Source organism: Halyomorpha halys, unplaced genomic scaffold (genome assembly GCF_000696795.3).
Source record: "Halyomorpha halys isolate HHAL.00 unplaced genomic scaffold, Hhal_1.1 Scaffold1664.1, whole genome shotgun sequence".
Classification (NCBI taxonomy): domain Eukaryota; kingdom Metazoa; phylum Arthropoda; class Insecta; order Hemiptera; family Pentatomidae; genus Halyomorpha; species Halyomorpha halys.
Genome location: NW_027107683.1, coordinates 128,429 through 151,757, shown reverse-complemented (window position 1 = coordinate 151,757; position 23,329 = coordinate 128,429). Strand labels below are relative to the sequence as shown.

Here is a 23,329-nt window from a genome sequence, read left to right as displayed (position 1 = left end):
CTTCACTACCTAATAATCCTCCTAGACGTCTGAAAAGAAGATGGCCTCGAGATCTTCTCCTTTAGAAATGTTTTTGGAGTTCTATCAATGGGTAGATTCTCCACATGTTTTTATCATGTCATAATATCACTTACAGCAAATTTACTTGATGTGTATATATGTATACAGTTGTAAATATCAATAAATAAATTATTAAAAACAAAGATGAATTTTACCTCTTGAATTTCAAAGATTAAACATCACATTTTTAGATATTTTACTCTTAGTAATTTTTACCTGTTTCATATTTTCTATTTTTCCGAAAATAGACGTTTCAGGATTGAAATACAACCGTCAAATCTTTTTTAGTTTTAATGTCTACCATCAATATAACTATTATGCACCAGCGATGCCTTTGTCATCTGATTTAATGAAGAGTTGAAGTGGCTTTACCACTCCTTCTGTCGTCAATATTTCCTTGCATCCTTCTATACCAAGTTATTCAATCCCGCCTTCCATCGTACATCTCAGATCTCTTTAATTCAAATCCTCAATACATTCGCGTAACACTCGTTTACGGCCTTCAGACTAATATATAACTACCCATTGGACCGCGGCCTTTCAAAGATCTTTCTTTATCCGTTCCTGTATCCTAAGGAATTCTATTCATTAGTCGCGCTAATACTCTTCCAACCTTTTAATCCCGTATCTTTAATTGCTTACTGCCTATCCGATTCCCGAAGAATAAAAACTAAATGTTTCAAACAAATTTGTTAATTGGTAGAAGGATAGAGGTTATGGAAATTAAATTAGAATCTTACAATGTCTATATAAAATCTGTAGATATCTATGTATGATCATAGATTTTTTTTTATTTTATTTTATTATCATTTACATCAGATAATATCTTAAGATCTATGATTTGTTAGAAGAGTTGTTTTTTTTACTTATTATTATTTTTCTATCTTTTCCATTTTATTGTATAGTTGTAAATAAGTATATAAACCATAATTTTTCCTTTTTCTTAATTATTTTTAGTCCATCTGTGTTTGATTCATTCTTATTTATATTATTAGACGTTAGTCAAGCTATGATTTATGAGATGATATATTGTTTTGTTTATTCTAATTTCTCTTCATTTTTACTTTACAGATTCTTTTAAATATTGTTGGTTATTTATTTATTTTTTGTTCTCCGATTTATTATTTTATTTCTATTCATGTTCAATTATGTTCATTTTTATTTTGTGAAATTCGGGATTGCTTGTAATATTTAATTTAATGTAATTTATTGTAATTTTTAATATTGGTTAATTTGAACTAATTTTAATTAGTTGAATTAATTTACTTAGTTTAATTAATTTTAATGTAGCCTATTTTTTATATTGCCTAATTTAATATATAATTGTTTGTAATTTTAATGTGTAATGTTGTTTGTTTATTTTGTATAATATTTTGTAAAATTTTGTATAGTACTCTAATGTACTAATACGTCTTGTCTTTGCCTGTAATATTATTATAAAGCGACAAGTCCTAGAATAAATAAAGAATATAATTATTATTATCCGTCCTGATACTAATATATATGAAGTTACATCACTTGACTCACTTAACAATAATTACACAATAATATACTGTACAATACAACTTATACATACAATACTACAAGGAAATGTGATGTAGGTGTGTAGTAGTACCTCATATTTATAATATTAAAATAACTTATATTATTCAATATAAATCTGATTTGTCTATGTAACTGTCTTGTTTGGATTGAGTTACATTTAAAAAAATCATAAAACTGTAATCTGTTCGTTTTATATTGTTTACCATTAAAATATAACTTAGGAAATGCTTATATCTATTTAAATCCTATTTATTCAAAATTAATTGAAATCAATTAATATTTAAAGCTTTTTATTTTTCATATAATATTTATTGTTCATTTCTATCAATTAATCATTGCTTGTTCATTGAATTCCTTTTACTGAATATGCATATTGTTTACCTGCATAAATGTTATTATGTTTTCGAATTCAGTATTAGGAGGATATGATCTGAATGAGAGAAATATAAATTTGGTATTTTTTCTTTATCTACTCATATCTTTTTATTATAAAATTTTAATTGGAATTCAATACTAAGATCAACGAATATTTTACATTTAACATTTTTCTCATTATTATAATTGGTTTTATGTTCCGATATCCTCCTCTGTAATGTTATTGATGATTCTTTTCTGTAAATTTTGAAACTATTCAAGTGTTGCAGTTTACTTCATATGCAACTTTTTCTTTCTTCATATTTTCGATTAATTTATAAAGTTATGTATTAGTGTTATGTTTTGATCGATTAAGTGCTTATACTTCGTCTTGATATAGTATCTATTGTATATATTGATGTTATTAAAACGTTTAAAACTAAAATATAATATCACATAAAAGACCAATGGTCCTGACGCTGTTGGGCGTTGGGAATTTCAGATAATAAAATAGAACATTCTGTAAAAAAATTTATTTCTATCACAGGGCATCAATGTGATGTTACTGTTATATGGCTAAAAAGTATAAAAATGTTTATTAACAAAAAAAAAAAAAAGAACAAACATAAATCTAAACTACAATCGGTAACATTATTTATAAGTATATTACATATAAATTAATTTGAACCATATTATTCAATTATTATCGTCTTAAAGTTGTATACCAATACAAACAATAATTTCCAATGTTTAATTTATTTGACAATTTATTTAAATATTATTTTACAAAGCTAGAAATTCAAACTACTGGTGAAAATAATTACAATTACAACAGACTAAATTAACCTCTTTAGTAATTACAAAAATAAAGCAGAATAACTGGTTATTTTATTTTATTTGTATGGGAAAGGAATTTGTTAGCAAGTTATCACCAAAGTGATAAAGATTTGATGGTAATATTTATGCAGGAAACAGATTGATACTTGAGTGGTAAAATATTTGTTATATGTATAATAATGGTAATGAATATATATCAATTTACCTTTCATATACATATACGCATAGTTTATACCATATTCCTATCTAACATAATGTGAATAAATAAACGGGAAAATAAATCTTAGAAAAAAACATAAGAAAGAAAAGAAACATTGCATTATAAACGTCCAAACGGTGTCACATATACTTGTTTTAAATAAAAATGGAAATTCAAATAAACAATTAAGTTATTACCTAAATTTATCAACATTTAATTATCTGTGTACTGCAGGATAAATTAATAAATAAAAAATTACACAAATATTTACTACTATTTGTTCAAGATTACGAAAGTGCTTTTAATAGGAAAATTGAAAACATAATTCGGAACGAGAAAAAATTAGATACATTTATATGTCTCCAAAAATTTAATCTGACTGATTTAATGAAATGAATTAGATCAAACCTGTGTCGACAAAATTTTAAGTTCAAGAAAACACTATTACATCTGTAGAAAGTGTGGTAAAGATAGCTAAATATAAAAGTGGAGATCTACCGTCTTAGAGAGAAAAGAATCAGGGAAACCATTGAAACCAATATGGTTATGATGGGATTTTATGAGAAATGATGTTTTGATAAAGTAAAAGAAAAAAATGGTAAATTATAATATTTTAAATAAATTTACTTCTAATGTAAATATCGTACCCCCAATGTAACATATGCACTCCTCAAAAACATTGTTATTTAATGACTGTATTAAATGAAATAAATTAAAGTTCATTTAGGATACTTTACTGATTAAATATTAATTAAGAACATATTCTTACGTTAAATAATTAATCATTATTAATCACATCTAAATGTTGAACTTTTACTTATTTAAATAGATGACGAAGTTAAAATAAATTTTAAAATAAAAATCAGAATATCTTCTGAAAAGTTTTTTTTTTTGAGATATTAGAATTCCATTGATACTGTAATACAATAGTTTGATTTAATCTGACGTAAAATTGAAGAGTCTAAAAATGAACACCTAGTTACTATAATTTCACAAGAGATTTTCGATTAAAACCAATGAGCGAAACGAATAAATAAGATTAATTCATATATCTTTTTTAATATAAAATAGATAAAAAATAAATTTTGGAAAAATATATGTTACTCCTACAATATAATTACGTTTATAGCCATCTTGCTTCTTTGGATTATTTCATATTATCTAACTGCTATGAATTTAAATTTGATATTAATCTTTAAGATTTTTTTATTGACTTAAGATATTATTATGGACTTTCGTAAAAGGCCAACTTCCGAAAGTAGAAACTCTTCTTTAAAAAAATTGAAATCCCCTTAGCAATCATTATTAAAAGAAAAATTGAATTTTTTTTTACTCAATCATCCAACGTGAAACTGTATCGAATCGAAATATATTATGTATAAAATATTTTTCCACAGGAACGAATGATACCAGAAATACTAAAAATTGGGCTGTTATACAAATTTATTCTCTGATTGGACCTAAATAAATTAGAATATAATCTAATAAAATCACTGCTATTAATTACCATTAACAAATGAAATAAGGAAAATACAAACTTCAAAATCTGAAATTAGAAAAAAAAAGAAGAAAGAATTATTGAGAGAATGATAATCCTAAATTTTAAGAAACAATTTTTTTTATATTTAAAAGTGCGGTTTATAAATTATTTCTGAAAGAACTGACTAGTTTTCAAAATCATGGAAGCAACATGGGAAGATGAATGAATAACGACTAGTCCAACAGGAGGTATAGATAATTATATGGAATGATATCATGAAATATCTTTGAAAACAATAATCAAAATATCCTCATTGGCATAAGAAAGGCGACGATGAGTTTGATAGGCTTAATGTTGGTAAGAGGTTGCGCCGTAGTAATCGTGGTAGTTTGGTTTGTATAGGGATTTGTAGTGATCGGCAAAGTAATCTCCATAGAGACCTTGGTCAGGGAGTACCACATCATCAAAGCCATGGAAGTTGCTCAACAGGTCATCGTGGTTATTGAAGTAGTGGGAGAAGAGGTCGCTGTAGTCACCAAGGTAACCGTTGCCGTAGTAATTGCCTGCCTGGTAGGAAGGGAGGATGTACTCCGGGGTTGAGAATTGCTTGCTCTCGGTGTGTGGCAAGGCATGAGGAAGGGGGTGGATGGCTTTGATCGGCTCCAGGAACTTGATTCCCTCTGTTTTGTAGGGATAGCTGTATGGCAGAGGGGTGCCATGGTATGAAGGGTAATGTTCGATGGCATGCACTGGAGGGAGAGGTGCGTGGACTGCTGGAACGGGGAGTACGTGGGGCAGTTCGTGATGAACTTCGTGTGGAATCTCGTGATGTATATCATGGTGTATATCGTGAGGTACTTCGTGGTGATGGGTAAGGCCATATCCACCGTAATCGTAAGACGGGGCGTAGGTGCCGAATCCTCCATAGCCATGAGGATATGATTCTCCTACTGCATGGCCAACTCCGTGGGGTCCGTGGACGATTCCGTAGCTGTACCTCCAACCATCTCCACTAGCTGAAACAAAAAATACATAAATATATTTTCTAAGCTAAAATGGGCTATAATAAATTGGATAAATTGTTGTTATTTTACTTTTTGGAAGATTTTGATATAATACCTATAATCTATTTTTTAAAAAAACAGGTAATAATTAGTATCGCTATTCAGGTATCAATTATTCCTCTAATATTTCTCTATGATTCTTACGCTTAGTTTTTCAATTATGTATTTACATACGAATATAAAATTATCCAAAAAACTACCAAATTTTAAGTCAATATAGAAAAATATAAAAAAAAAAAATCACTTAAGAATATATTAGTATATTCACTTTTGGTACATTTTTTAAATTTTAAAATTACTAATAAAATATAGTATGAATCAAAGTAAAAGAATAACAATCTTATTTTTGAGACTTTTCATACTCATCCGAAGTTATGTTTGTTCACAGTTATGTTTACTTGTTATTTTTTTGTTAAGTTGAATTCCACCCTTCATATATTAATAAATGGATTACTGTACATCAATTTTCAATAACTCTAAACCATAAATTAAATAAGGAAAATAATGAAATGGAATTAAAATAAAGAAATATTGGCATACATAATATGAGAAATGTAGTTCAAGCATTGAATGAACTTTATTAAAATCGTTAAACAGAAATCAAAATTTTGTGTAGAAAAACCTCAAAAACATCCAATTTTGTGAAGAAACGCCGAAACATGATTTTTTTGCAATATAATATAAGTGTTATTATTTGAATGCATTTTCCATAATTTGTATTTCTGTCGTGGTTTGGTGATATTCGGAGCTAGGGAACAAAAGATGCAATTGCATGAAATCCGGTATAAAGACAGATTTTTCATCCAGTTTCACTAATATAAATATTGTAAACATTTAGATCAATTTAAGATCAGTTTCTGAGGTGTCGAAACTAGTTCACGTTTGTCGCAATCAAGTTATATTGCAACCACTTGTTTCTCTCTCACATGCATTCGATCTGTCTAATGTCGAAATCTATCTCAAGTGGGCATTTTATAAGTTTTGCGGGGGTTTTGTAAAAATTAAAATTTCTTAAGGCCTAGATTATGACGAAATTAGAGAGTTATAATAAAAACAGATCACGGCCAAGAGACTGTATAGTAGAGTTGGAATTTGAAAGTATAACAAAATAGGTTGTCTGTACGGTATCGAAAAGTTGTTTACCTCAATATGCATTAGGCCAGATTATTTATTTCAACTGTTTTCCTCATACGATTTATAGGCGATTATTAATGTTTGTTATTTAAAAAAAAAATCTTTACTGTACATTAGATGTACAGTGCGATGATCTATGGATTAGATAATCGGAAGTGCGGTCAGTGAAATGAAGAACAATAAACAAAACAACATCAAGAATAGCACAAGAAAACAATTATAAAAAAATCAAAACAATAAAAATAGTGTAAGAAAAAGTTAAACATAACAAATAGAAAAAACAAACAGTATTATTAGACGATAACCAACATCATGAATTTGGATTTTTGTGTAGAAAAACCTCAAAAAATCCAATTTTGTGGAAAACCCAAAAACATGCAACTTTTTGCAATATAAAATAAATCTTATTATTTGAATGTATTTTCCATGATTTGAAAATTTATTGATTTGTTATTCTCTAGTGACTTCGAGAATAACAAAATAAAAATCAAACTAGTACAATATGTGAATAATGAAAAATTACTATTTGTAGGTTTATTAATTTTATAAATTAAAAATTCATCTTTATAATTTATGTACTATTTGTTATCTTAAAAAATGTATATACTATTCCTGTAATAGTTTAGATACAATTTAAATACTCTTTGTTATTTTCCATATTTTTTTCCTTAATTAATTTTGTTTTCCTTTTTTACAACAGTTCTCATCTCGATTTATCCTTGGACCTGAAATTTAGGCTGAAACGTACGAACTGAATAAAAAATAAGTATTGATTATTTTTGTTCTTTACTTCACTGACCGACTTCCTTTTATATACTTCATTATAATTGCTAAAGGAATTGTCTAATTTTTGTTATTGAAATTTAGAAAAGCAACGAAAATACAATAAGTAAATGTGAAATATATGTCTTGTACAGGTTTGTGAAGAAAATCTCCATTCATGGTACGACACTATTAACTATCAAAGGATCATATTTTCAGTCAGCTGTGTTAATGGAAATATAATGGGGCGGTAGTGTACTTATTTCAAGGCAGAAACATGTATTTAATGCCTGTAGCACATACTTGGCTCATACGTTGGTTCACAAAATACTCCCTTGCCTCATACTGAAGCCTTACCTGTTCCCTTTGAAACCTTTTACAGTCATAAGAGAGGTACAAGTACAACAAAAATGTATTTATAGATAATATTTGTGATATAATATGAACATTTAGGATCTTCGCCAGATCGCTTATTGTAATTTTAATACAATTATAAATTCAGGAGGTACTGGAAGATTCTGTAATGAAATTTTTCAATGCCTTCAATGATATCATGAACCGTTGAAATCAAAGTAAAATCAAAGTTCTCTTCTCATCGTAAATATTTATCATAAAAAAAATAATATTCAATTAACTGCAAATACTATTATTTTTTTGGCGCCCAAAACCTTAAGACTTATAGCTTTAGCTTCGCTTAAAAACTCGAATTAAAATTTGTAATACTTTCCCTTACGATATATTCTACATACATCTAAATGAAAGTAAGAATTAAGAAGAGGAAGTGATACCAAGGTGAAAAATATTTCATCCCAGTCAATATGAACCGTGATGTTACAACGTTATTTATTTTTATTTTTATATTTTACAGCTAAATTTTAATAAAGGATAGATTTTATTTTTATTTAAAGAGAGAAATACTTTATTTATCCATACTGCCCAAATACATTGGGTCTGCTACAAAACATATACTTAGATATAACAAAAATTTTTTTCCTACCTTTTTATTTTACAATCAATACTCGGCTACACACTAAATACAATTTTTTTTTCTATTTTACAATTTTATTCCATTTAATTTACAATTTTATTCTCATGAAAAGTTAGTTAAAAGAAATAATTAAAGAAACAAATAAGTTAAAAGAAATAATTAAAGGAATAAATAAGTTAAAAGAAATAATTTAATCAATATATAAGTTAAGAGAAAAAATAAGTTAAAACACAAATCAACAGGTTTAAAAACCAATAAAATATTTATCGATAGTTAGAATCAGGTTCTAACTAAATCTGGTTCATACGTCAGATAAAACGATTCTAGAATAATTAAGCGAGAGAGTTGTGTTTAATTAAGAGAAATTCATTGATATTGCAACAAAAAATAACAAGAACTAATATGAAAGCATGAAAACGTAAAAGTACTCAAACAGTAATGATAAAAGTAGAGGAGGCACAAGAAAGGGTAAAATGGCAGGGAACATTTTTTAAAGAAATACAGGAAGCTAGTCTATTGTTTATTGTCTCTCCTATTTCTATGGAAATATGAAAAATACATTATATTTTTACAAATTAGAAATGGTCATGGAATATTTTCACTTTTTAAAGAAAACAACAAAAAAAGTGTTTATCAGTTGGGATTCCAGTACGAATAGGATAAGGAAACGTGTTCATTTCTCCTTTGTTGCCTTTATTAACTCAAGGCAATTTAACTTCTCTCTGGATCTCATTTCCACTTTAGTATTCGGTTCTACTGAAGATAAGAGATGCGAAAAGCATTAAAATTTCGTTCTCATTAAGAATGATTTCCGAGTAAAAATGAATGAGGAACTACACTCTGCAACATCCACCGGAAGACTTTTCGTTTCATAACAGATATTGTAGTAGATTTAAAATAGTCACTATTTATAAAATCAATACTGAATAAGTCATCTATCTGCAAAACAAAAAACCAACAATAAGATGTTTTGCTCATCCGTGACAAAATTTTTAGAGCAAGATGGGAGAAGAACTAGTTAGTGAATAAACCTTCCTTTTTTTTTAGGAATAATTTGTTTTTGTAATGCATGAATTAGTAAGATATCAGTGCATACCAGTGCATCATAAGATAACCTTCTTTCTGTAATTTATTTTATTCATTATTATCTACACAATTGCAATGAAAATTTCTTATCCAGTAACTCTTCGACTTAAAAATTAGATGAAATCTATTTAAATCTTATTTTTACTATTTACGCCATTTTTTTTTTTCAGAAAGAGCTTTCATATAAGAAGTTTACATTCAGATTGTAAAAAAATAAATAAACTAGAGAAAAAAAATCTGTTACTAGATTATCATGTTAAAACCTCAATCCATGTTGTATTAAATAAATATATCATACAAGATCATTGTAAGAGTCTAAACAAATTAAAAAATATCTGATTGGAATTAGGGCTTTCGATCCAGTCGATTTATTTCAGACTGTATCTACAAAATAATTCATAATGAATACTACTTAGCATTTATAGCAAATTCTACGCAAATCTAGTATGTTATTGTTGATTTGAGGGGTCATAATTCGTTTTTTGTTTTCACCATAGGATTTTTTTTCAAATAAATCCGGTAGTAAAATTTACCTTAGTGATATGTACCTCTATTAATTTTTTTTATAGTATAAACCAAAAAAATATGGTCGCATCTTTTGCTTCTAAGTGTATTTTTCAAGACTCAAATGTTCATCTAACCATCACATGATGGTCCAAACTTTCTAAATTTGTTATTATGTTGAAAACTAAACTGGGACTAAGCACCTTGGTTCTTGAATACACGCTGAAATGATAAATAGGTTTACATAATCCTCTTGATGATTGTTATCAGTCCTGGCTCAGTGTATAAGGAAACCAGATCTGCAGGTTCTCTTGATGTAATCGATTCAGTTAACAATGGCGAAGCCTCTATTGTTATCTCTCAAATAGCTAATGATTAATTTGTTCTTTAAACTTGGAAAAACTCGTACTTTCCAAACTAGGCTTCCTTCATAAATCATTTTGTATGAATTGCGCCTTCAACACAAGGCTAGGCATTACTTCAGTTTTGATTGACTGGTTGGATATTGGTAGTAGAATGTATTGAAATTAATTACAATGAAAATAATGCATAAAATAACAGAAAAAGAATTTATTTACAATTATTAGGTTAATTGAATAAGAAAGAATGTTAAACGTTAAATACTAAATCTATCATAACCATAGAGTATGGAGGATGGCCAAAGCAAAACATTTATAGTTAAGGTGTGTTAATTAATTTTGATTAGGGGTCTATGAAAACTCTAGATACGCAGATTGATGACGATGATGATGTGAATCATATAACTTATGATTTTCCACCAAACTGGAATGAAAAAATTATGCTATTTTCCCTGAGAAAATGTGGATCTTTTTCCACAGATCATGACAGCTCGTTAGCATGCGCCTTTTGTCATCTCAGCCACATCGCATTACTAATTAGCCATATGCCATATGCTTATATTGAGACTGGACCCCTCTTTTCAATTCTTCTGATTAAACAGAACATATTTTGATTACTCATTGTAACTAATTATTAGTATAAATAACAATTTATGAGAAATAAAAATACCCTTAAAATTCCAGAAATCCTTTTATTGTTATTTTGATGACTTTTCGGACTCAACGTCCATTTTCAAATAAATGTGTAAAAACAGCATAAAATTATCAGGAATTTCAACATTATTCCATCGATTTTTTTTTAAATTAAAAACATATTACAATAACTTTAATCACCATATATATTATACATTCCACCATACATATTATTAATCTCAATATTATTACATATGCACTTTTCCATAATTTTATTTTTTAAAGGAATAATGATCATTGAGTGGCATAAATTGAACAGTTAGTTTTTAATTATCTTTTTAAAGTTGACGATTATTTAATATAATTAGGATTTAAAAAAAAAGAAGGAGTGTATCAACACAGGTAGTTTAATAATGAGTGTTTTGTTTGTTTATTTTTCTGAGAACCATGAGACAATTTATATGGAATAATATTTTGATCAATAAGATACATGGTGTAATAGTAATATACATAGTGTTTTCAACTAAAATAATATGTTTTTAATCTGATAAAAAAAAAAGATTTTTATAATAATTAAAATGATGTATATGGAATAATGTTGAAATTTTTTATAATTTTATGTTGATTTAAGATATTTATTTGAATCTAAAATTCTAAAAGGGAGAAGGAGGGGATGATTAAAACAGTGCTTTGAATGTGACTCTCCACGAGTTATTATAAAATGTTTATTAATAAATAGTAATAATTTTTCACCTTATTGTTGTAATTTGGGGAGCATCATCTTCTGGAAATGTTGACCTAAGAAGTTATGTTTAAACTAAACTCAAAAATAAATATCCTGTTAATTGTGGAGTGATCTGTCCAAAAAAAAGTATATTCCTTAGAAAATTTAAATTTCAAAATTATTGATTGTTTTAACTGTAGAATTACAATTTTTAAAAAATACCTAGCTTTTAGAAGTGAATATATCAAATTTTGATATAATACACCTTGATTTCGTAAATATGTTATTATTTTCTTAATATGGGAGTGGGTAGCTCTGTGGTAAAGAATTTCGCTACTAGCTCCAAGCTTTTCTTTTTCATTGTAGGATCCACACAGCCTCATAAAATGTGTACTCTTAATTGGGTGAAAAACTGGCGTTCCAGCGTAATGCTTACTTCCTTGCACAACCGTTGGTCTCGTAACAATACTTTCTTACATTGTAAAGCACCCAAACATATATTATATCTCTGTTTTATTTAGAAGAATGAAAAAAAATCACTTGAACCAAAACTTTAACTTAACATAAGAAATGTATGCAAAACAATTTCAAAATAACTTTAATTTTTACAGATGTTCCAGGAGTTATTCATAATAAATAGGAGTGTAATGATATACCTTGCTATACTATCTGAATTATTATTTCAACAAGAACGTTATAAGTATAAATAATATATATAATATAAATAATACCCTCACCCTTTATGGGTTGTAGCGGTACAGATTTGATGTTTTAATTTTAATTATTTTCTCAGTAATAAATCATTTATTAAAAAAAAAATTAAAATGAAAAAAACTATTATCTTTTTAGCCTCTATATTATTTAGCAGACCTAATTACACCTCCTAAATCGAACCCGAGATTAGTGCCTGAGAGGTGGCCGGAACTTGAACACGCACTCCCGAAATCCGAAGCAAGGTTAAATATTGCCTAACCACCCTTGACACTCCAAAATAATCTGGAACAGTTTAATAAGCTCTCATTTTTGAGCGTGACATCGGCCTATAAAATATAATTAGAAAGGATTTTTTTTTATTTCTATACTAGATTACTGTCATCTTATTTTATTCGTTTTATATTAATAAACGGCAATCCACAGCGAAGGTGATGTTTGGCTAGTTATCTACAGGTAGCCAACCTATTCTAAATTCATGGTGGAAGGTCACGTTTATGGGACCGCCATATAATGAAAAACGTCAACGTCACAGACCGGATTCGAACCGGCGCCGCCCGCAGATAGACCTGTGTCTAACCATCTGAGCTACGGACGAACCACTGTTATGTTAATTTTTTTTTTTTTTAATGAAATCAATTCGGATTTCGATTTTTTACATTTATCACCCATGGTCAGTCCGGAGTTTAAAATATATATATTGTTTTTTATCCATACATATTTCGGATACTAATTTTATGTTCTCTCTATAAGAATGTTTTAGAACGATCGGTACTGCAATATGAAACAATAGATTAGGCCAGAAAAGCTTTTATATATATTAAAAGGGATAAGCGTAAAGAAAGAAAAAAAGTACATAACGTGTCTCTAGTAATTTAAAAAGATAAAAAATGTAATTTAATAAAGTCACTAATCATTTTTAAGACAGCCAGTGGAAATTTTTCTGTCATGAGGAAGATTTTCAACTGAGTCGTTTATTTCCAGTCTAAATCCTAATGATGATTAACAAATTTTCAGGATTTTTTTTATATGATATCCCTTCTTTAGCTAATATTTTAAAAAAAACATTGGTTGTTTTCATTTCAAATTTTATTTAGGTTCATATTATGAACTTTGGAACAATTGATAGAGGTCCATTTTGGAAAGAATAATATCCATACTGTGCAAGAGCTTTTTTAAGTATGATTATAATTTTGATTCATATAGAAACTAACCTATTAGAATTGTAGGAACACAATATCAACGAAGTTAATAATTATTGAAACTTTTTGATAAGATTCAATCACTTTTCATTTTTTCACAGATTCACAGATCAGTTTTTTTAACTTTTCAAACGGTTTCTTAACCAAAGAAAAACCAGGTGGTTTTTCAACTCCCTCCCACCGCCCCGGAAAAAAAATATTCATATCAAAAAACTACTTGTTGATAATAAAAATGTTAAGGTCGGTGTTGAAAATATGTGCATTTTCAAATTACTTTTTAAATATTTAAGCTCGTTCTTTGAAAAAAAGTAACTAAACCATAGAATGTCTTGGGTTTGGTTGCATGGGTATTGATACTTGTTTCAATCAAAAAAAGAAAATCATTTAGGATTCACTTAACCTTTCCATGCGTGTGTGTCGAATTGGGATAATTAATTTCCATAGAATTTGTCATGTGTTTGCTTAAGAATATCTTTGTAATGATTGCGTGACATCCTACTTCAATGATGAATTCCATTTGAAATTATCCTTTTCCTTCATTTATATATAACAGGATTAAAGATTTTTTTTTCAATATTAGACTGAATAATTTCCGTATTTTTCAATAAACAATCTTGCCCCATATGAGTCATTCGCTTACAAGACACTCTGTAATATCTCGTAATATTCTTCTATCTTCTATCGTCAGGTTTTCAATAAGTCTTTTTCGTTTTCATATATATGTTAGGTCATATGTTTTAAGTAACGGTAAAGGTTAACAAAATATATTTTGATTTTTTTTTTTTAAATTGTTGTAGTAATCCAATATAATGAATCCTTCTGCAAACCCAATTATTAACAAACCTCAGACTTCACTCATAACGATCATCTTTGCAAAGTCTACAAAAACCTACTTCGCAGGAGAGATGGTTTCCGGGATTGTGAGATTTCAGGCCCAGGATAATCAATCAGTACAAACCTTTTCTGTTCAGTTGCGAGGGGAATTCTATTTCATGAAAGAAACATCGGAACACGTTGAAAATATATTCACCGAATCGATGCCGATGGACTACAGAGGCGCTGGTGAAGGTAACGTTGAAGTAGATTTTAATCTGGTCCTCAAACCAACCTCTCCAACTTCACTCCAGTCTCCACTCGGCGGGATCAGGTATTGCGTCCAGTCGACTGTAGTCTTCAGTGAAAACGACAAGCTGCAAATCGCTGAAGGATCGGAGTTTATATCTGTGAATCAACCTCATCAGTCGTCGGGAGATTGTTCTGGACGATCGGTCAGAACTGTTGAGAGAACGGGTATTTTCTGTTGTGTGAGGTCCATCACAGCCGAGTTGGGTGTCAGCAGCACCTGTTTGCTCAGCGGACAAGCGGCGATAATTAGTGGCTTTGTCTTGAACAAGACCCATTCGACCATTAAGGGAACGGCTGTGAACCTCATTCAGACGTTGCAGCGCCAGAAAGACGGAAAAAGGGTGAAGAAAACTGCATCTTCATTAGAAAAGGGCGTAATTCTACCAGGCAAAAGGGAGACATGGCTCTCGGAATACATCATCGTGCCACCGCTCCCTCCAACATCGTGTGATTCCTACTTCAAGATATGGTACGAAGTAGTCCTGGAGATACAGAGGGTCGGAGGCAAGTTGATCAAGTTGAAGATTCCGGTAGTTATTGGCAATGTGCCTAATACGAACTCCACATTTACAGTCTTGGATTCAGGTGACCTTAAATTCGAATGGAAGACCTCTGAAACACTGGATGAAGCGAATGAATTCATCCCACTTTATGCAACCCACGTAGCGTGAAGATCCATCACATTTTAAAACTGGATGTACCTACCCATATGAGTGTTTAAGGTCACATGTTCCGGTTCCTTTTTTTTAACTGTTGCAAATACAAATAAACAAAAGATAGATACATCAATTTAATCATTTTATTACTATTTTATTTTAAGTAAAGTTTTTTATTCTCCCCTAACTCCAAACATTTCACAATTTTTTTTTCTAATGGATAGCTTAATATCTCCTCATGTTTTAATAATTCCTAATTGTTAAAAAATAACAAATTAATATTCATTTGACATACTGTTTAATCATCAAGATGACTTCCTTTCATGTATCATTACGTTCCATTTATCATAGGAAGATATCATCAAAAGTAGCCAACTGGTAATTAGGTGGGTTGAAAATTGCGGCATTGCTAACTATCACTCTACTACCAACCTAACCATTCACTTACGGAGGGTCTGGAATCCTTTACATGATTTTTCATAGTTCGTAATACTGAAAATGAAATTGATGAAACCAATTATTTTACTGCATATAGTACTCTTAGTAAAAACAAAAATAGTTACAGAAGGACAAGACAAGAGATGCTCGGCGTTGCCAGCAACTGGTGGTTTAAAGGCTAGATTTTTCCGGACTATACTACGGCAGGAAAAACAATACGTGCGAAAAATTGCAGAACTATCCCCCCGTCTTATTTCGTGCCGGTTAATTTTCTATCTACTCCCTGTAATAGTCATTAATAGCATATTAGCATTAAAGGTAGTTTTATAATTTAATTATAGTTGCCTGGAGCAAACATGGAAATTATATTTCCATTATTGAATATTGATTAATTTATTTGGTTACAACTGTATGTGCCGTTTAAACAACAGCGGTTAAAGGTACCTTTTATGAACCAGGTCTAGTTCATATTGTATTAAATCAGACTGTAATGATTACTTTCTTTCAGAAACTAGTGTTCTGTTTTATTGTAGGTTTTTCGATTCAGACATAATATTTTGTTTTTTATGAATTGTTTTTTTTTTTAATTATAAATTATTTTATTGAATGACAATTTTAACTTCTACCTGATTTTTAAGTTTTTCGAATAATATTTTAGGCGGTATATCAATTTTAATAATACAATTTCAATGGGAAAATTCAAAATCCATTCTAAGGTTGTTCGAAATCAACAGGACGTAACTAAATTATTTTTTATTGCAAAGATATGTTTATTATTTTGTTTTTGTTATTTTCATAAAATATTCCCTTTTAATTAAATTCGTTTATTATCTAGGCATAGGTTATTAATTTGATAATTTTAATGGTTAATTTTTTATTTTGTAGGGTTCCTATATTCTCATGAAGGACAGTGGCTTCCTTGAATACATCAAAACAATAACGCACATTACAACATTAGTTGAGAAATAACTTTTCATCGCTTGGCTGGTTGACATCCTCCGTCAACTGATAATTACTGAATAACTTGAAACTTGACCTGTTACTTCCTGGGAAGCTGTCGCAATGGCAACAATCTAAAATTAAGGAAACTATATTTGTCAACTCAGGATGTCTTCAATTGTTCAAGTTGTTGAGGTATTTGAAACTATTGCAAGAACTCATTGTCAAATTCGGTATTGAGATAGGAAATGAGATTTCAAAAATTATACAACTGTTCATTTTATTGTACTGCTCGTTGCTCAAATTGTATAACTGCAATTTACATATATTCTGTAGTTCAGATTGTATTAATTCTACCAATATAGTGTAAGCCGAAAAAAAAATTAATTTCAAGTCGCCTTGCCCCACAGTATCTTTTAATAATACCCCACTTATTCCTGTTGAACAGATTCGTTACTTAGGACTGCATCTGGACAAACGACTGACAAGGAATCCTCATACAAGACAGGAAACTGCTCGTCTATTCCGACTTTTACAACATTTACTAGACAAACTCTCCAAACTTCCAATCCATTACAAAAGACTGATCTACATGACTGTTATAAGGACATACGGAGTTGAGCTATGGGGCTCCACTAAACCATCGAATTCCTCTCGAATACAATCCTTACAGTCCAAAATTCTTAGTGCTCCTGACTTTGTCACCAATCAAATCATCCATCAGGACCTCAATGTCCCATATGTTGCCGATTTGGCCAGGACCAGATACCAATCCTTCAATGATAAACTTTCCAACCAGCCAAACCAACTCGTTTCTAACCTGGCTTCTCTTTCATTACCTAATAATCCTACTAGGCGTCTGAAAAGAAGATGGGCTCGAGATCTTCTCCTTAGAAATGTTTTTTGGAGTTCTATCAATGGGAATATTCTTCATATGTTTGTATCATTTCATAATATCACTTACAGCAAATTTACTTTATGTTTATAAATGTATACAGATATAAAGAAGAACAAATAAATTATTAAAAATAAAAAAATTTCAAGTCTTCATCACTTAATTTGTACTTCAATTTAGTTATAATAATAAAAAAAATGTTCATAACGACTTTTCCTCTAAATAGTACTGAATTTGTATTCTCCTGCACCTTGACAGAACTACACACAATCGTCCTTGAATAAATATTGTTTCTTTCGATGTTACCACATGAGTATATATTATAAAGAAGGGTATCACACTGTAACTCTGATTAAAGTCTGGATGGTAACGAACTGGCTGACCAGGCAGGGAAGGTCGCGATTTCTGAAGGAATTTTACATCGCGGAGTGCCTGTTGATGACTTCATTGTTCTCATTAAGCAGATAATTAAATTGAAATGGCATCAAATGTGGGCAAATGTTACTGAAAATAAATCATGGGAAATAAGAAGTGATGTTTCCCCTTGGATATCATCCACTAGAAATGTGCGCAGAGAGGAGGTGATTTTAACGCACCATCGAATAGGTCATACGCGCCTGATCCACGGTTACCTTATGGCCCGCGATACTCCCCGCCCTATGCCAGCCTTGCGGAGGCCGTAAAACATGTTAACCGAATACCAAGCATTCGACTCCATCAAATTTTGTATGAATTACCAACAGATCTCCCTGCAGTTTTACAGGGCAACAAACAGACTGTAAATAAATTTTTCGAATGTCTGAATAACTTCTAAATTGTAACTCAACTTCCCATTTTTTTACAGTTATACATTTCATTACGGAAATTAAGACAATTAGGACTAATAAAAATTCCGGATATTAAGGTAATAAAGTCTAATAAAAATTTCGAATATTATGGCAATAATGACCCGGAAGTGGTTGATGCCTTAAAATAATAACAAAAAAAAGTTAGGGTTGTTTAATGATGTTAACCTCTTTCAATTGTTATTCTTTTCGAAAAATGTGTTCTTCATTAGTGTTGAATGAATTTTAGTGAAAAATGAGTTCTTCATTCAAACTCATTTTGTTACGACCCATTTTTATTATTCCACCTTATATGTAAAATAAAATATTACACGGTGACCATATGTACAATAAAATATCACACGATAATCATATGTAAATTATAATATTACACAGTGATCACTAAAATCGTTTTTATATAATACAGAGGAATATTACTTGTAAGAAATAAGTTTAAAGTATTTTATTTTATTGTACCTATAGGTGTTGAACATAACCATATTCTTCCAGAGAATTTAAAAAATTTCAAAATTTCAGTTTTATTTAAAATTAATGTTTGTACCTCCCTGTACTAACTTATCATTCAGCGCATAAAAATTATTATTTTACTTAAACTAATTAAAATGGATGGACCTTTTCTTTTCTTGTAGACAAATAAAATATTTTTTATAAATAAAATATTTGCTGTTTGATGTGGTTTTTATGTAACTATTAACTGGTTACGCATTTAGGATTAAATTTCTTATCACGGCTTGCCTCTTGTTTTCTTTTTGTTCCCTTAATGTTTTAAATTGGCATTGCGATCTGCTAAGGGACAATTATAAAACTTATTTAGTATGAAGAAGAAAATTAATATAAAATTGTTTAAAAAGGCATTTTCAAGCTTTCACCCCAACTACTACTAGCGTATTAATCAAAGGAACTGGTTACCAAATGGAGGTACACTTCAAGAATCTCCTGGTACTCTACTACGCCACGGTATATTTATTAGGTCATAAGCCTAAACTACGCCAGCATTCAGATATTTCTCGGCACACATACAGACCTATTTGGATTTATTTTTATTTAATAATGTAGAATATTTATGAAAAAAAATTCGATTTGATATAAAACAAGAAAATATATACACATGTATAAAATCACCATCAAGACATAGGAAGGATTAAATGTACATGGTTGTTTTGCAACATATTCATGTTAGGCCATACTTCCCAACAGTCACAAGCATAAAAACACAATTTCACAATCTTTGTAGTACTTATTTTACGAATAAAAAATGTATGAGGCAATTTCTATTTATTTATTTACACTGCAATAAATTATATAGAGAGCTGAATAAAAATGGTTAAATTAAATTAATTAATTTGACAATAATGGGGCCAACACAGTTCTCATGAGAAACGGCTCAGATTCCACTCCTTCTTCGGAAGTTGAACACATTTCAAAGCTGAACGAGGTGATTGATTTAGGTCTACCGCTAGATTTTTGTAGGTCGACCTTATCTGGCATCGAATCTAATAAATATTGTCACTATATTTTATTTTAAATAATAGGTTAAGTGTTTGAACGTATATAAATACATTTTTTTTTTCTTCAAATGTTCATATTAGGAAAATTTTGTTCATACCGGTTCAGACATGAGAATGTGTTGCTCTCTTGAATTTAATTGTGATTGAGAAGAAATATAATTTAACACCGTTTTAATCTCAGAGACCCCAAGCTCTCCATTACAGTCTTGCAGATCAATTTGTCCTGTAAGCTACATTTGCATCGGAAGATTGAGCACTGATTGGATTAACATAAGCGATGAGTTCCTTGTGCTTGGACGACGTGGGGTGGAAACGGATTGCTGAGGTACTAACTTTCGTCCCAATTAACGGTTCGGGTCTCTAGAAATAGTCATGATTATTAAATGCTGAACATGAAACTGATCATGAATACAATAGTTGATACCCAATCGGTAACGTTAGGTAAAATATTCAATAAAAAAGTTTTTTTTAAGTTTGTTTACTCCCTACAAGGTCATTCCAGACACATGGGCTGACTATTGTACTAGTTACCAACCTCTTTCAACTAGATCGGGAAAGTTGAGTTTTATTAGAACTATGCTTCTTTAAATGTTATCTAATTATAATAACAATAATACAATTCTTTACTTATTCTGGAACGAATCCCTTCAGAATAATAATACAGAAAAAAAATCTCACTCTGACTTTGACTCCCGTCAAAACAGCCCTAAAGAAGCCCTGCAACGTGGAGCGAAACGTTGGCTGAATAAAAATAGTATAATCATTTAATATTTGAGTTTTTTTTACCGCACCCGGACCATATTCCATTCAAGAAAAAAAATGTTTATTGTCTTACAATAGAAAGCAAAAACTCAATAAATAAAATAAAAATATATTCAAACAGTATTCATTAAATCAAAATGTAACTTCTTATAATAAATTTAATTTAAAAAAATGATAATTGGACAATAAAGAGTGAATAATGTTAAAACATTTTCTCTGAATTTTTTATTGTGGTTCCTTAGAAATAATCCAGTGTCTTATTCCTTCTTTCTATTAATAATGACCTCGAAAAGGTAGAAAGGGAGAAGAAAGTAGAAATTAGAAAGGGAAAAGAAGGTAATATATGAAAAATGCCATCAAAGAAAAATTCCGAGAGACCTTCGGAGAGAGAGAGTTCACCATGAGAGGCCTCTGGTTTGGATCTCGAGGAACGATTCCAGATAAATCAAGGAGCTTCTTAGAAGACCTAGACGGGGATATAGCGATCTTGGCGAAAAATATTATTTTGGACTCCCTGGGGATCATACACCATCACCTGCATGGGAATTAGCTCTGAGATTATTAATTATTTTAACCTATCGATTCGTGTTTTAACTTATTTATTCAGTTAATTATTTCTTTTTAGTTATTTATTCATTTAGGTATTTCTTTTGACTAATTTTTTTTCTTTTCCTATTAAAATCAATATATCAGTTTTTTTTTTAAATTTATTTATTTGTTTTTCTGTAAACTGGTCTACTACAGTGACTTTTATGTCTTTGGTTTTATTTTACATTGTTATTTAATGATAAATTCGTTTAACGGATCGAACGAGGGTAGCGGATCACTGGGGAGGGTCTGAGAGAGTGAATTAGGGAGAATAAATTTGTCAGTTAAATGAAATAAAATTGTCAAATATAATGAAATTGTTAAATAGAAAAACAAAAATAAAATATTTATATTTAGTGTGTAGACGAGTACTGATTATAAAAGGAAAAGGTGGAAAAAAATTATTGTTATATCATGTAAATATATGTATTGTATTTATGTCCGATCATTGGTTGATTGGTATGTAGTGAACCCAATGTATTTGGGCAGCATGGGTAAATAAAGCATTTCTCGCTTCTCTCTTTATTCTAATAATTTTAACAATTCAAATAGTCTATTTTATAGGAATAAGTATTTTTTTATACATAGATATATTGGAAAATTTTGTCTACTGAGATACTCTTCTACAAAAATAATTAGACCATCGAGTTACATGAACATTTCCTTATAATTTAATACTTGTACGCTGTCCAGATAAGTGTGAAACAATATAAGTCCAATCAAACCCTTTTGATTTAGAATTATTTTATTATTTGTTCGTAAATTTTATATACAATATTAATTCTTTTCTTTTCTACTTAGTATATCACGTACTTGTAAATACAATTATTAATTACCATTTGAATATAATATTCAATTTTTTAACGCTTTTTGATTCCCTTTGGTTTTTGACAATTACGATGTTTGCACATTTCCATAGGATGTGTTCCTAATAGAAAAATTATTAGAGAAAAACGATTTCCTTACAGAAAGATTGGTGACTTGTGGCGATTCCAGCTGCTAGCTGCAGACACCCGCCAATACAGGCTAGAAGGCAGAGCATCATCTGAAACATTAATAAAAATAATTAGCCATTCTTCATAATTAATTAATAGTTATAAGCATTATGGTTAAAAACATTAGTGCTATTTTCTGATACGTTCTTCAGATCGAATCTTTTAGTTAATATTTTATTTTCGTTGAGACGTTGTTAGACCTTCAAGGTAAGCAGGCTTGTTCTGCATCCATAAAGAGCTACAGGGCATATAATTATATTGAAAATACACTCGGTTTTGTAAGCTGAAACTGCGAAATTCGTCCACCGAAAAATTACAAATAGTTTGAGCTTTTAATTTTCTTAAATTAATTTAATTTAAAAAAAAAATTATTCATATCTATTGACTCATTTATATGTATTTTTTAAAATTGTATTTATTCGTTTTTAATTGTTTTACTTCTGTGACTAATTTAGTTTCGATTTATTTCCATTTATTTTCATTTGTGTAACGGATTAAAAGTGTTTTGCGGGTCATTAGAAAAGGGAGGTATGAGAGAGTGGGATAGGGAGATCAGCGCAGATAGTGTGTTTGTTTAGTGGCGCCAAACTTCATTGGTCATCAATGCCATTTATATTTTATTTAATTTTGCTAATATTCGTTAAATTTTGTTTATTTTTTTAATTTGATTATTTATTATTTTATTTATTTATTTTATTATTTTTATTTTATTTATTATTAATTTTTTTTTTTCCTTCCGATCAAGTTATATTTTTGTCAGTAAAGTTTGTGATTTCAAAAAACTGAAACACCAATTCTTTTGCCTTACATCGTCTCCAAGGGTTTTTGAGATATCTTGGTTTAGTCCTAAGCTATTCAGGTGTGGTGTAAAATATGGGCATCGTTGGAAAACATGGCTTATTGTTAAATTGTTATTGCAATACTGGCAGTTCGGAG

General features: G+C 29.5%; 1 protein-coding gene across 1 annotated transcript in view; it reads right to left on the bottom strand.

Moving 5' to 3' along the window:
- Window positions 1-2,519: 2,519 nt before the first annotated feature.
- Window positions 2,520-23,329, bottom strand: part of LOC106690333 (uncharacterized) — a 35,203-nt gene continuing 14,393 nt past the window's right edge. The window contains exons 2-3 of the mRNA XM_014435739.2: window positions 22,365-22,443; window positions 2,520-5,491 (exon numbers count right to left, since the gene is read on the bottom strand). Of these exons, the coding sequence (XP_014291225.1) occupies window positions 4,824-5,491; window positions 22,365-22,443 (747 nt within the window). The 3' untranslated portion in view covers window positions 2,520-4,823. The remainder of the gene's footprint in view (window positions 5,492-22,364; window positions 22,444-23,329) is intronic.